This window comes from Miscanthus floridulus, chromosome 8 (genome assembly GCF_019320115.1).
Source record: "Miscanthus floridulus cultivar M001 chromosome 8, ASM1932011v1, whole genome shotgun sequence".
NCBI lineage: Eukaryota > Viridiplantae > Streptophyta > Magnoliopsida > Poales > Poaceae > Miscanthus > Miscanthus floridulus.
In genome coordinates, this window is record NC_089587.1 from 141816253 (window position 1) to 141830276 (window position 14024).

General features: G+C 40.7%; 1 protein-coding gene across 1 annotated transcript; it reads left to right on the forward strand.

The window, feature by feature from the left end:
* The first annotated feature begins 1882 nt into the window (after window positions 1-1882).
* On the forward strand, window positions 1883-12170 carry LOC136469951 (uncharacterized). Its single transcript, XM_066467957.1, has 2 exons — window positions 1883-2711; window positions 12109-12170. Exons 1-2 carry the CDS (start codon window positions 1883-1885, stop codon window positions 12168-12170), a joined length of 891 nt encoding a protein of 296 aa, XP_066324054.1.
* The last annotated feature ends 1854 nt before the right edge of the window (window positions 12171-14024 follow it).

The following is a 14024-nucleotide window of genomic DNA, read 5'->3' on the forward strand; positions in this document are numbered from 1 at the left end:
GAATCCCAGCAATATGGAGCTTTAGCCTATGTATTCCTGCTGTCACCTGTAGGCCACAATACTTGCACTTGATCACATTCAAGTTGTTTGGATCCACCAACACTCCATACTCACCCAATGTCCCTAGAGTTCCTCTTTAGGATCATGGGCTTGCTAGTGGAACCAGAAGGATTAGATGCAGCGGATGACATCCTACAACTACAAATAATTTAATGAGCAAACTTTAGACAACTATTTAATAAGCAACTACAAATAATTTGTTGAGCAAACTACAATATACTAGGCAACCATTTATTTAACAATCCATTTATAACTATTTAGTATTTATCATTGCATCCTATTCTATCAGAAAGGAGCAGCAGATGCAATCTTGATGTGTGAGATACTCCATGTCCAGTTCTAAGCAAATGCAATCACCACAAAATTTTTTAATACAGCCATCTCCTTTAGCTGCACTTGTCTGAATAATACAATTACTAAGATACTTAGCAGAAAGTGTTCCCAATTCACAATTCACAAGCTAACTAGTTATTTATCCCATTTGCACGTGTCTAGACATTCCCCAATGGCCAAAGCTAACCAGGCAGCAGGCATCTAGCTGTGAATGGCATCCAACAAAGAAGCTGACATAACTGAAAATCAATGTACAGCAGGAAAGGCTAACTAGCTAGGCTCAATTTCAATCAGTAAGTGAGCACATATCTAAAAATGGAGAAGCACAACAAAAAACTCTATGAAAGCAACTAAGCAAGCATAGACATTCAGATCTACTCATGGAGAGAGTGTAGGACTAAGGCAGTATAGAAGAGTGGATCACCTTGAGCCTGACATGGTCATAGAGTTGGAGAAATTAGAGGATTGTAGGAGTCACGTCGTCAGTGCAGCCAACATCGATGTGGGTCAAGGTGTGTGCAGCTGGTGTCCGCAGCAAGAGGGCAAGGCTTCCTGATGTCTTTACGGCTTCACAAACAGCAAGGGCACAGGCGCACAGCTTCACGAGATGGATCCATCAAGGCCATGATGGAGGGCGATGGCTGGTCGGTGAGCTTGGACGCCGAAACGAGCGGCTGTGGTGGCTACCTGGCTGCGGCGGCTGAGAGGCTTACTGTCTGAGATCAGTGGCAAATGGCAAATGAAAACCCTAGGGCGAGTTTATGCCAAACTAGGCTTATCTGTCCCAATTGCCCCAAAATTGACCGTGAGATTTGGGCGCAAGTTTGTTTGGTCCAAAATTTCACTCTCGCCCTTGCGCTTGTATCACTTGAACGGCCCGTTTACCCTGTCCAGTCTTGTTTAATGCCGTTACGTGTCGCCCATTTATGCCGCTTTTAGCGTTTTGGACCATGTAAATAGCTACGATGTTTAATGCACCGAATATGGCCTAAACAAGACAATAGGGTGTCATTTCCGTTTTCTAAACCATGTACACGGCCGTTTAGACCGTTTAGGTGAACATTGATTGTAGCTAAGCTCTTTAGTGTAACTAGTTTTGAGAGCTAGCTTGTGTCTTGTCTAGTGGTTAGTGATGCTATTTAGTTAGTCTTTGAGAGCTCACTAACTTAGAGAGTAGTGACTTAGCCTCTTGTGTGAATTAGAGATCATAGCAACTAGAATTGTTGATAGGAGGCTTGTAATTTTAGTAGGCTAGCGCAACACTCGCTTCACCATTTTATTTTCTAACCAGTTGGCTTAAGTATTGTTTTAGAATTTTTTTAATAGGCTATTCACCCTCTCTAGCCATTAGGGCCTTTCAAGTGGTATCAGAGCTATGGTCATCGTGATTTGAGGCTTAACAACCTATGGTGTGAAAATGGCTCAAATCAACAACACCAAGAAGCCACCCCAATTTGATGGCTCAAATTATCCATATTGGAAGGCAAAGATGACCACCTATATCAAGTCAATCAATAGAAAGATGTGGAAGTTGGTGAAAACCAAGATTGAGATAGAAGATCCGGAGAATCCCACAGCCGCTAAAGAGGTGCTACTCCAAAATAATGGCATTGCTCTTAGTGCCATTCATGATGCATTGGACGAGAGAACATTTAAGAAAATCAAGAACTTTGATATGGCTCATGAGGCATGGAAGAAGTTGGAGGAATCATTTGAAGGCACTCAAGCGGTGAAAGGTGCCAAGGCATACATCCTCAAGGAGAAGTTTGCAAGATTCATGATGAAGGAGGATGAGAGTGTACCAGAGATGTTCCATAAGCTTCAAGTGCTTGTCAATGATCTCAAAGTACTTGGTGAGGAAGTAAAGGACAATGACTTCTCCCACAAGTTTTTGAGATGCTTACCATCAAGATTTGGTACATTGGTCACTATTCTAGTGAGGAGTGGTTTGGACACCAAGACACCAAAGCAAGTGTTGGGAGATGTGATGACCGATGACACATATAGAGATGATGAAGAAAAGGAAGAAAAGAACAAGGATAAGAAAGATGAGAAAAAGGATGAGAAGAAGAAGAGTGTGGCATTCAAGGCCTCGTCATCATCAAAGGGGAAAGCCAAGCAAGAAACATCAAGTGAAGATGATGATTCAAGCTTTGATGAAATGGATGATGAGAAGATGGCTCTCTTTTTGAAGAGGTTTGTCAAATTCATGGTGAAGAAGGGCTATCGTGCAAGAAGAAAAAAGTCATCATCCAAGAACAAGGAAGAAGCAAGAAGGTGCTTCAAGTGCAATAGCAAGGATAATCTCATTGCAGAATGTCCATACAATAGTGACAATAATGATGATCACAAGAAGAGCAAGAAGAAGGATAAGAAGGAAAAGAAAGAGAAGAAGAACAAGATCACCTTCAAGAAGAAGAAGGGTGGTTCATATGTGGTCACTTGGGATAGTGATGCTTCCTCAAGTGATGATGATGATAGTGATGATGACAAGACCACCAAGAAGAAGGCTCTTGCAAGCATTGCTATCAATGAGAAGCCTTCTCTCTTTGACGCTCCATCAACATGCTTCATGGCTAAGGCCACTAAGGTATAATCTGATGATGAGTGTGATGAGGAACATGATAAAAGTGAAAGTGAAAATGAAGATGATGAACCAACTAAAGATAAACTATTTGACATGTTAGAAGATGCTAAAGAACATTTTGACATTAAGAGAAGGGAATGCAAAAGCTTGCGTAAGGAACTAAAAGCCCTTAAGCAAGCCTTTGATGAGCTCAATGCTACTAATGAGAGTCTAAAGAAAGACCATCAGGTGCTTGGCAAGGCTCACAAAAAGCTTGAAAAAGCTCATTCCTCTCTACTTAATGAGCAAAATAAGAAGAAGCATGTTGTAACACATGAAGTGGGCTTAACTTGTGACATAATTGAAGAATCATTCTATAAGCCTATCATTGTTGGTTCCACTAACCCCTCTTATAGCACTTCCACTTCTAGCTCATCTAGTAGTGATGGTTTCACTTATGATGCCTCACTAATGGTTGAGAATGAGACCCTCAAGAAGGAGGTCAATGAGCTCACTCGCGCCCTAGGCAAATAGCTTCTCTCTACAAAGAGGGATTAGGCTATACCCCCAAGAAAGACAAGGTGGCCTTTGCTCCTCATAAGACTAGTTTTGTGAAGAACAATGGTCGGTTTTGCACTAGTTGCAAGCAAGTTGGTCACAAGGAGCATGATTGCAAGAACAAGAACAAGAATGCTATTGTATCCTCAATCAAGTTTGATTCTAGTTATTTGCTTACTAAGGGTGCCAAAGAAGAAATGGTGTGAAGGCTAAGTTTGTTGGTACATCCATGTTGGGCCCAAAGAAGAAGGCCATTTGGGTACCAAAGAGCTTAGTGACTAACCTTCAAGGACCCAAGCAAGTTTGGGTACCTAAAAAGAATTGATCTTCTTTTGTAGGTCAATTACAAAGTTGGAGGAAGGCATTGAATTCTTGATAGTAGGTGCACTCAACACATGACTGGTGATGTAAGAATGTTCAACTCAATCAACAACAATGATAGCAATGGTTATGATAGTATCACATTTGGTGACAATGGCAAAGGCAAAGTCAAAGGGCTTGGTAAGATTGTAATATCCAATGACTTGAGCATGTCCAATGTGTTGCTAGTAGAGAGCTTGAACTTCAATTTACTATCCGTGGCTCAATTGTGTGATTTTGGATTTAAGTGCATATTTGGAGTAGATGATGTAGAGATCATAAGTCTAGATGGCTCTAACTTGATCTTCAAAGGATTTAGATATGAGAATCTATATTTGGTTGATTTCAGTGCTAGTGAAGCTCAATTGTCAACATGCTTGTTCACTAAGTCTAGCATGGGTTGGTTATGGCATAGAAAGATTGGTCATGTTAGGATGAAACAATTGAATAGAATTGTTAAGCATGACTTGGTTAGAGGCTTGAAAGATGTTGTGTTTGAGAAGGATAAGCTTTGTAGCTCTTGTCAAGCCAGCAAACAAGTTGAAAATACCCATCTTAAGAAAAGCATAATGAGCACCAACAAGGCATTTGAGTTATTGCATATGGACTTGTTTAGACCAATACAATACACTAGCATCGGTGGAAACAAATATGGCTTTGTGATAATAGATATTTATACTAGATACACTTGGGCATTCTTTCTAGTGGACAAGAGTGATGTGTTTGCAACATTCAAATCATTTGTCAAGGGAATACACAATGAGTTTGAAACAACCATCAAGAGAGTTTGAAGTGACAATGGTAGTGAGTTCAATAACACTAGAATTGATGAGTTATGTAATGATTTTGGAATTAGACATCAATTCTTGGCCAGGTACACTCCATAATCAAATGGCCTTGTTGAGAGAAAGAATAGAACACTTATTGACATGGCAAGGTCTATGCTTAGTGAGTACAATGTGAGTCAATCCTTTTGGGCCAAAGCAATCAACACGGCTTGCTATTGTAGCAACCGCTTATATTGTCACCCATTGAAAGAGAAGACACCTTATGAGCTCTTGAATGGTAGAAAGCCCAATATTGCATACTTTTGGGTTTTGGTTGCAAATGTTACATATTGAAGAAAGGCACTAGATTGAGCAAGTTTGACAAGAAATGTGATGAAGGATTCTTGCTTGGCTACTCAACCACTAGCAAAGCTTATAGAGTTTGGAATTTGGCAAGTGGTACTCTTGAGGAAGTTCATGATGTTGAATTTGATGAAACTAAGGGTTCCCAAGATGAGAATGAGAATATTGATGATGTTAGAGGCATTCAACTCTCAAATGTGATGAAAAATATGGATGTTGGTGAATTGAGGCCTAGACAAGTGATAGATGAAGAAGATGATCAAGTGCAAGTGCTCTCTAACTCAAATATGCAAGATGACACAAATGAAGCAAGTACAAGTGGCTCTCATGACAATGTGCAAGATCAAGTGGCTAGTTCATCATCTCAATCAAATGATCAAGCAAGTGCAAGCAATGTTCCAATACTCCAACCAACCAATATTGCAAGAGATCATCCATTGGACACTATAATTGGAGATATTTCTAGAGGCGTACAAACAAGATCAAGATTGGCTTCATTTTCTGAGCATTTCTCATTTGTATCATTCATTGAACCAAAGAAGATAAAAGAAGCATTGAGAGATGTTGATTGGGTGAATGCAATGCACGAAGAATTGAACAACTTCATAAGAAATCAAGTATAGGAGTTAGTTGAGAGACCAAAGGGACACAATGTGATTGGAACCAAATAGGTCTTTAAAAACAAGCAAGATCAAGATGGGATAGTAGTAAGGAACAAAGCAAGATTGGTATCACAAGGTTATACTCAAGTAGAAGGTCTTGACTTTGGAGAAACATATGCCCTGGTTGCTAGATTGGAAGCAATTAGGATTTTGTTAGCCTATGCTTGTGCCCACAACATCAAGCTCTATCAAATGGATGTCAAGAGTGCATTTCTCATTGTCTACATCAATGAAGAAGTATATGTTGAGCAACCTCTTGGTTTTGAAGATGACAAGAAGCCCAACCATGTGTACAAGCTAAAGAAGGCATTGTATGGTTTGACGCAAGCACCTAGAGCATGGTATGAGAGGTTGAGGGACTTCCTACTCTCTAAAGGGTTCATTATGGGTAAGATTGACACCACTCTTTCATTAAGAAGATTGGCAAGGACTTGTTTGTGTTGCAAATCTATGTTGATGATATCATATTTGGATCAACCAATCAAGACTTTTGTGAAGAGTTTGGGAAGATGATGGCTAATGAGTTTGAGATGTCCATGGTTGGAGAGTTGAGTTACTTCCTTGGTCTTCAAATCAAGCAAATGAAGAATGGTATATTTGTGAGTCAAGACAAGTACATCAAAGACATGCTCAAGAAGTTTGGCATGAATGAAGCAAAGCCAATTAGTACACCAATGGGACCAAATGACAATTTCGATAGTGATGCAAGTGGAAACATGGTGGATCAAAAGTTGTATTGCTCAATATGATTGGAAGCCTACTCTATGTGACTGCATCAAGGCCAGATGTCATGTTCAGTGTACGCATGTATGCTAGATTCTAAGCCTCACCGAGAGAAAGTCATTTGAAGGCAACAAAGAGAATATTGAGGTACTTGAAGCATACACAAAATATTGGTTTGTGGTATCCCAAAGGTGCAAAGTTTGAGTTAGTTGGTTATTCCAACTCAGATTATGCGGGATGCAAGGTTGAAAGGAAGAGCACATCGGGCACTTTTCAACTATTGGGTAGATCACTTGTTTCATGGTCATCAAAGAAGCAAAATGGTGTTGTATTATCAACCGCCGAAGCCGAATACATATCCATCGGTAGTTATTGTGCACAAATTCTTTGGATGAAGGCCACATTGAATGACTTTGGAATCTAGTTCAAGAAAGTGCCATTGCTATGTGACAATGAGAGTGCTATCAAGCTCACCAATAACCTGATTCAACATGCAAGAACAAAGCACATTGATGTCCACCACCATTTGATTGGAGATTATCAACAAAAATGACACATTTGCATTGAGAGTGTGGGCACTAAAGATCAACTTGCCAATATATTCACCAAACCACTTGATGAGAAGAGGTTTTGCAAGCTAAGGAATGAGTTGAACATATTGGATTTCTCAAATATGTGTTGATGCACCCCCTACTAATATGACATGCCTCTCCTTCGAGCAATCCAAGGTAAAAGTTGATTGGCATGCATACATTCTTTGCTAAGGACTTGTTTAGTGCATCTAGTCATTACTTACATTTAATAGGCTCATTCATGGAAATCAAATTAATTTGATGCTTGTATGGTACCACTATTGCTTCAGTGCTTGATATGATCTAGTGGTAGCATATGACATGTTTGTGGGCTTGTGAACCTAGTGTTTGATCTAGAAAACAAACTATATGTGTTTAACTCAACATGGTCAAGATAACCCTTGAAACAAGGTGTGAAGAAGCTTGTCCTTGGATCAAACCGAGTTAAATATCTTTGGCAAGTGTTCTAGATTGGACCAAATTTGGGAAAATGATCCTCACTCTATTGATTGGCATTGATAATCTTAACCTATCTAAAATTGAACCTTTGTGGTCATTGATGACAAAGGGGAGAAATTAGTGCACAAAGATAGGGAAAAGATGACAAAGGGGACAACTTTGACTTAGTGGGAGAAATATGAAAGTAAGGGGATCAACTAAAATTTGGGCACACAAGTAGGGGGAGCAAGCTCATGGACTTGGTTGATGCATTTGAATGTGCATTTACATATGCTTGCTTGCATTTGAGAAGTTTAAATTTATTATACATGCTTGTGTGGTGTATGCTAGTTGTAAACTTGAACGATAAAATGAGAAACTAACATGCATAGGATAGTTAGATATGCCTTGTTTTTGTTTTTCAAGTGGTACTAGAGCCTTGCATATAATGTTGATCTCACGAGGTATCTAGTGTTTGTGTTTTGCAAGTGATTCCAAGTGGTATCTAACTAACCATGGTGCTAAGGATGGTATTATTGGTGCACTCCAATTGGTATCACGCTTCAAAGGTCCATCTCTTACACCTTAGCATCATTTGGTAGACATTACTCTCCCACAACTCTAATCTATGCATATGTGCAAGCTTCAATCCAAACTCTTAGCACATATGTAGGGGGAGCTAATGCTATCAATTTGGGTTCATGAAACTTGTCCAAATCCTTTACACATGGTAAAAATGCTTGGGCAAGCAGCATGGATTCAAAATGATTTTAATTCATATCTTTGTGAAAGGGGTTGTCATCAATTACCAAAAAGGGGAGATTGAAAGCTCTAGTTTGGTTTTGGTGAATTGATGAAACCCTAAGTGCTAATCCTTTGCTCTAAGTGATCATGAGATAGGATAACACATTTCAAGTGGTGGAGCAAATGGTGAAGATCATGATGATGGTGATAGCCATGTGATGTTCAAGTGCCCAGACTTGGAAAAGCAGAAAGAGAAAAACAAAATGGGCTCAAGACAAGGGTGATATCCATAGGGCCATTTTGTTTTGGTGATCAAGATACCTAATGGGTGTGCTCACATTTAGGATAGATAGCCATACTATTAAGAGGGATGAAATTCGATGTGAAATGTGGTTATCAAGGTGCCACTAGATGTTCTAACTCATTGCATATGCATTTAGATTCTAGTGAGAGCTAACAACCCTTGGGAATTAGCTTTGAATGTTGCTAACTCATGTACACAAGTCTTGGAATACCTGGAGTTGGCACACTTGCACAAGGGTGAAGTTGTTGCGCTTGAAAAGAGTGAAGTCAGGGGCATCGGACCCTGCTTCTCGGAGCATCGGACCGGCTATTCCTCGGGTTCGACGGCTAACCCTAGCTAGGGTACTAACATGGTGGCCTATGAGCATTCGTGGGAGAGCGCCAGACCTACTTGGGTCCGATGGCCAGGGCTTGGACTTGATTCGATGGCTCTAGAACCTCTCGGTGTAGTTTTGACAGGTGTCAGACCCTGTTGAAAGGAGGCGTCGGATAGGTCATGCACACTGTTCCTCAAGTGTGGTGTTTGGTGAGGCGCACGCATTTAGGACCCATGGCGATGTTGGACTAGGGGCTACATCCAACGATGGGTGTCAGACCAAAGTCCAAGGGTTTTTACCCTCTTTGGACCTTACTGACCATGTCGTACTCACCTTGTAGAGGGTCCAACGATGGGTTCGACAGCTAGGCCCAAGGGTGTTGATCAGTGCATGGCAGGCGACCATTGGCGACAATGGTCAATTTCATTCAAACAAGATGCGTGGTAGCTTAGGAGTGGATGCGATAGGGCATCAAACCGAGCATTAGATGGTCCAACGGCCTATGGCTATGGGTCTAATGGTCACTTAAGTGGCCTAATGGTCACAAGCTCTTGGGGGTGTCTATTTAAGTGAAAGGGCCGGCCTTGGGCACCCTCTCTTGGCACTTTGACAAACTTTTCATCCCTTAGAGCTGAGCTACTCATCTCTAACTCCTTCTACTTGATTGATTCATCATCTAGTGAGATTGGAGAGCATCCAAGTGCATTGCTTTGAGTGATTGCATCTAGAGGCACTTGGTGATTGTGTTTTGCCGTGGGATTCACTTATTACTCTTGGTGGTTGCCGCCACCTAGATGGCTTGGTGTAGCGAGGATCATCGAGGGGAGGAAGGTGCTTGTCTCTGACTCTGATCGTGGTGATTGTGAGGGGTTCTTGACCTTTCCTTGGCGGAGAGCCAAAAGGTACTCAAGTGAATTGCTCTTGGCTTGTGGATCCTCATCTTGTGTTGGTTGTGCGGCACCTGATTGTAGATTAGGCGTGTGATGCCTATTAGCGTGTGAACCTCCAAGTGAGTGAATCACCACAACAAGGACTAGCTTGTCGGCAAGTAAGTGAGCCTCGATGAAAAATCATTGTGTCATCTTGTCTCCGAGGATTTCATTGGTGTTCGCTGTGATTGATTGATCATCTCTTGCCACAGCGATATAAATATCACTACCTCTCTTGTATTTACTTTCCTATTGTAGCTAAGCTCTTTAGTGTAGCTAGTTTTGAGAGCTAGTGTGACAGAACCGCCCAATTTATACAAGATCAAGTATGGTTGTCCCTGTTTAACATGTTGACGTGCACATACTTTCACTTATATAAACCCGGTAGTCCACCGAGTGTCACGAAGGACCTCGATAAATCCACATCACAACCAAGATTGCACGATTAAGCAAATACACATCATATATTCAGAGTTACAGTAGAAATAATGTTTATAATGTGTTCACAAATAATAATACAAGTTTGGGTTCCAAAACCGATTAGTGAAAACAACATAGCTTTCAACTGATTACAATAATATAAGTTCCAAATACATTGCTAGCATACGTGACATCCTCTGACAAAAGTATATAGATAAGAACACTATATAGAGTCACCGAGCCCACCAGCGGTTAGCCACCATCTTTAGTAGGCCGAGAACTTCACCTACAACATGGTGGGATAAACCCTGAGTACAAGAAGGTACTCAGCTAGACTTACCCATCATAAACCAAAAATAAAGTGACACCAAGGATCATGCAAGGCTATATAAGTGGAGCTAGCTTGACACCATTTTGCATAAAAAGCCACTAATTAAGCTATACATTTTATAATTCGATCATCAAGTTAATTATAGTTATTCATCTCTAGATTAGCAACTAACTTGTGCCAAATATGTGGTATATCATTTAGTAGCATAACAACAGTAACCATAGCCGGTGTAAGATTTTCATATTCATCAGAACCATAATATTCCATAATCCAATTACTATGATGAAGAAACTCCATCAAGTTTCTCACTATCTGGGGGAGATGGCTATTCAAATTGATTGCAACAAGCTGGGAATTTATTTCTAACACAAACCTAGACATACCTACGCCAAGGTAGTCTTAGGTCACCATTGGTACAACTTAGGTATACATTACGTGGGTTCGATCAGTGCTGCACAACCAGGGATAGCTAGCTACCAAGATGATTAGGACTACCCTACCCTTGAGCTCATGTCTGGCTCCCCGTGCATCCTTACTACCATCCAGAGTGTGCACTTTGATAGAACGAGGCCCGGCCTGAGTTGAGCTACTCAGCTTCACGGTTGGAACGAGTTATCCAGCCAGCTAAGTGAGAGGCATGCATTCAAAATGACAAGAGGGCCTCCAATGATGTAGTCCTTAATCATCATAGATAGAATCATATGAGTCAACCTACACATAGACTCTGCCCAGCCTCCAGTTATATTAACCCATGGTTCTGTTCCACGATAGCAAATATAGCCAACTGTGCTCTAGTTTCCACCTATATCTCACAGGTGATAGGAAATCACCTGACTTCTACTGGTCTAAGCATTGCTAAACATATATTCGATCCTATACCTATACAGGGTTAAAGGTATATATATCTGGACAAGGAAGTTATATGCATCAAGTGTTTCCAATCAACTCCTATAACCTAATGCATCAAACATAAAGGATGCAAGTGATATTTGTAAAAACATAGGAGGCTTAGAATACTCTGGGGCTTGCCTAGGATCCAACATAAAGTTAGTTCAGTTAGCTTGCACCGTCTTGGGAACATCTTCCACTCTAGGCATGCACTCCAGGGGTCCTTCCATCTTCGGGATAGGTCCACCAATACCGTCTTCTGGTTCGACTCCATTATCACATGCTTCATGTCCACACGTTGTGCATCTAGTGTACCTAGATTAGATGCAACAATGCAAGTGTATGAATGCAAAGAATGGTAACACGAGATGCATCATATAAAAGCATTCAAGACAAGTATAAGGTTACACCTCAAGTCATCTGCACTTAGAGTTATTTAACTAAACATCAACCAAGCATAACAACTGGATATAGCCAGCATATCAAGCATGGCATACCCATTAACTTAAGTTCAGCTATTGCAAACATTTATCAATCAAGAACTAACTAATTAATTTAGCCAAACAAGAGTAGGCTAAAGCAATCACCTAGCCCATATACAGAAATCTGGATAGCAGCACCATAGTCACTCGTTGTAGCCATAACCGGAGTTACAAGCATTCAATAAAAGTGATCTTGCACTTTATGGAAAGCCAATGAAATTGTCTACAACTTTTTTATTCATACCAAAAGCTAATTCACAGGTTAACATGATCAAATATGCTAATATTGCAGGTCTGCATAGACAAGGACAGAAAACTAACAGTAACTTTAGAGATGCAGAACTGGAGTTTTAGACATTCAATAAACATGATTCTTAACTTTATGGAAATATTATTAAGTTATATATAACTTTATTATTATCATATTAAGATGATTCTACATCTAACAAGGTTAAACAATCCAATGAAAACATCTCTGTCCAGATTTGGACAGAACATGCCATTCCACTCTGAATAGCAATAACTAGAGTTCTAGACCACCAAAAGCAGTGATCTTAGACATTTTAGAAAGCTTAGGAAAAGAAATACAACTCTCCTATTATCACCAATACATGATTCCATGTTTAAATAAGTCAAACAATACAATCATTTAGATCTGTTCAGAGGACATGCAAAAACTGACAGCAAACTTGTAAAATCTATAACTCCTAAACCAGTAGGCCTAAAATCATGAAATTTTAGTACAAGAAATATAAGGAAATTATATACAACTTTTGTATTCAACATATCTACATAAAACATCATTTGCATCACTAAAATATCACCACCACAGAAACTATACATGCAGCCATTTTCAGCACATAAGCAAAATGGATTTTCACTTGATTCTATAACAAGGTAACATAAAAGCACATCCAACACATAGCTCTAAGCCATCATTAGGAACCCATACAACCTCATATCAAACCAACACATGACATTAGTGAAAGGATAAAGATGCCCAAGAGGGGGGGGGTGAATTGGGCTAATTCTAAAATTCTTTGCAATAATTAAACCCTACGGTTAGCTCACTTCCTATTGTTCTAACGCACAAAAGTTTAGCAACCTATGTTCCAATCCTACTCTAGCATGGTAATTCTATGAATGTAAAGACAAGAATTGAATTGCTCAAAGCAAATGCTTAAAGTAAAGAGAGAAGGAGGAACGTCGTGATGTTTTGCCGAGGTATCGGAGAGTCGCCACTCCCCACTAGTCCTCGTTGGAGCACCCACGCAAGGGTGTAGCTCCCCCTTGATCCGTGCAAGGATCAAGTGCTCTCTAGGTTGATTCTTCGACACGTCGCGGTGAATCACCCACAACCGCTCATAACTTGAGTTGGGTCATCCACAAGCTCCACCGGATAATCACCAAGCTCACAATCACCACTAAGCCATCTAGGTGATGGCGATCACCAAGAGTAACAAGCATGAACTCTCACTTAACCATAACAAGCCTAATGAGAAGGGTGGATGCACACTTTGCTACTCTTGCTTTCACTAATAAGGCCTCTCTCTTGGATTCTCAAATCTCAATCACCTCACTATGACCTTGCTCTTCTTGGCACTCTCAACGGTGTTTCTCAGTTGTTGGAATGAGCAAAAGTGATCCCTTGAGTGAATAGAGGAAGTATTTATAACCCCTCATTCAAAACAAACTGTTATGTGCCACTGTGGCGTGACCGGACGCTCCGGTCAAAGTGACCGGATGCTCCGGTCAGTTCTCCCCACAACCAAGTAGTTAAGTTGTGACCAGACTCTGACCAGCGTCCGGTCAGCACTGTCCAGATGTGTCCGATCACTTTGCTACTCAGCCTTTGGCCAGTAGCCGAAACCTGACCAGCGTCTGGTCAGCACTGACCGGATGAGTCCAATTAGAATTCTTCCTCTCTGGAACCTTACTAGAGTTGATCGGACTCTGGCACCCAACGTCTGGTCACATTTCACTCAGCGTCTGGTCACATCCAGACGACTTCACCTTGATCAAATGAACTAACTGGACACTGTGCCAGCGTCCGGTCACACCGGAACCAGCATTCGGTCAACATTTGACCCTCCATTCACTTCCAACTCACAATCATATGTGAATGAAGTTCGCTCCAATTGATCTAAGGGCTATTTAGGAGCTACCTAGTGCTAGATTTGACAAGTGTGCACCACACCTAACCCACTA

Bases quoted from the DNA above. Each gene is read 5' to 3' on its own strand.
- LOC136469951 (XM_066467957.1), top strand. From the start codon at position 1,883: ATGACCACCTATATCAAGTCAATCAATAGAAAGATGTGGAAGTTGGTG. The intron at 2,712-12,108 runs GTCCATACAATA...CTAATATTGCAG, and splicing joins GGATAATCTCATTGCAGAAT to GTCTGCATAGACAAGGACAG.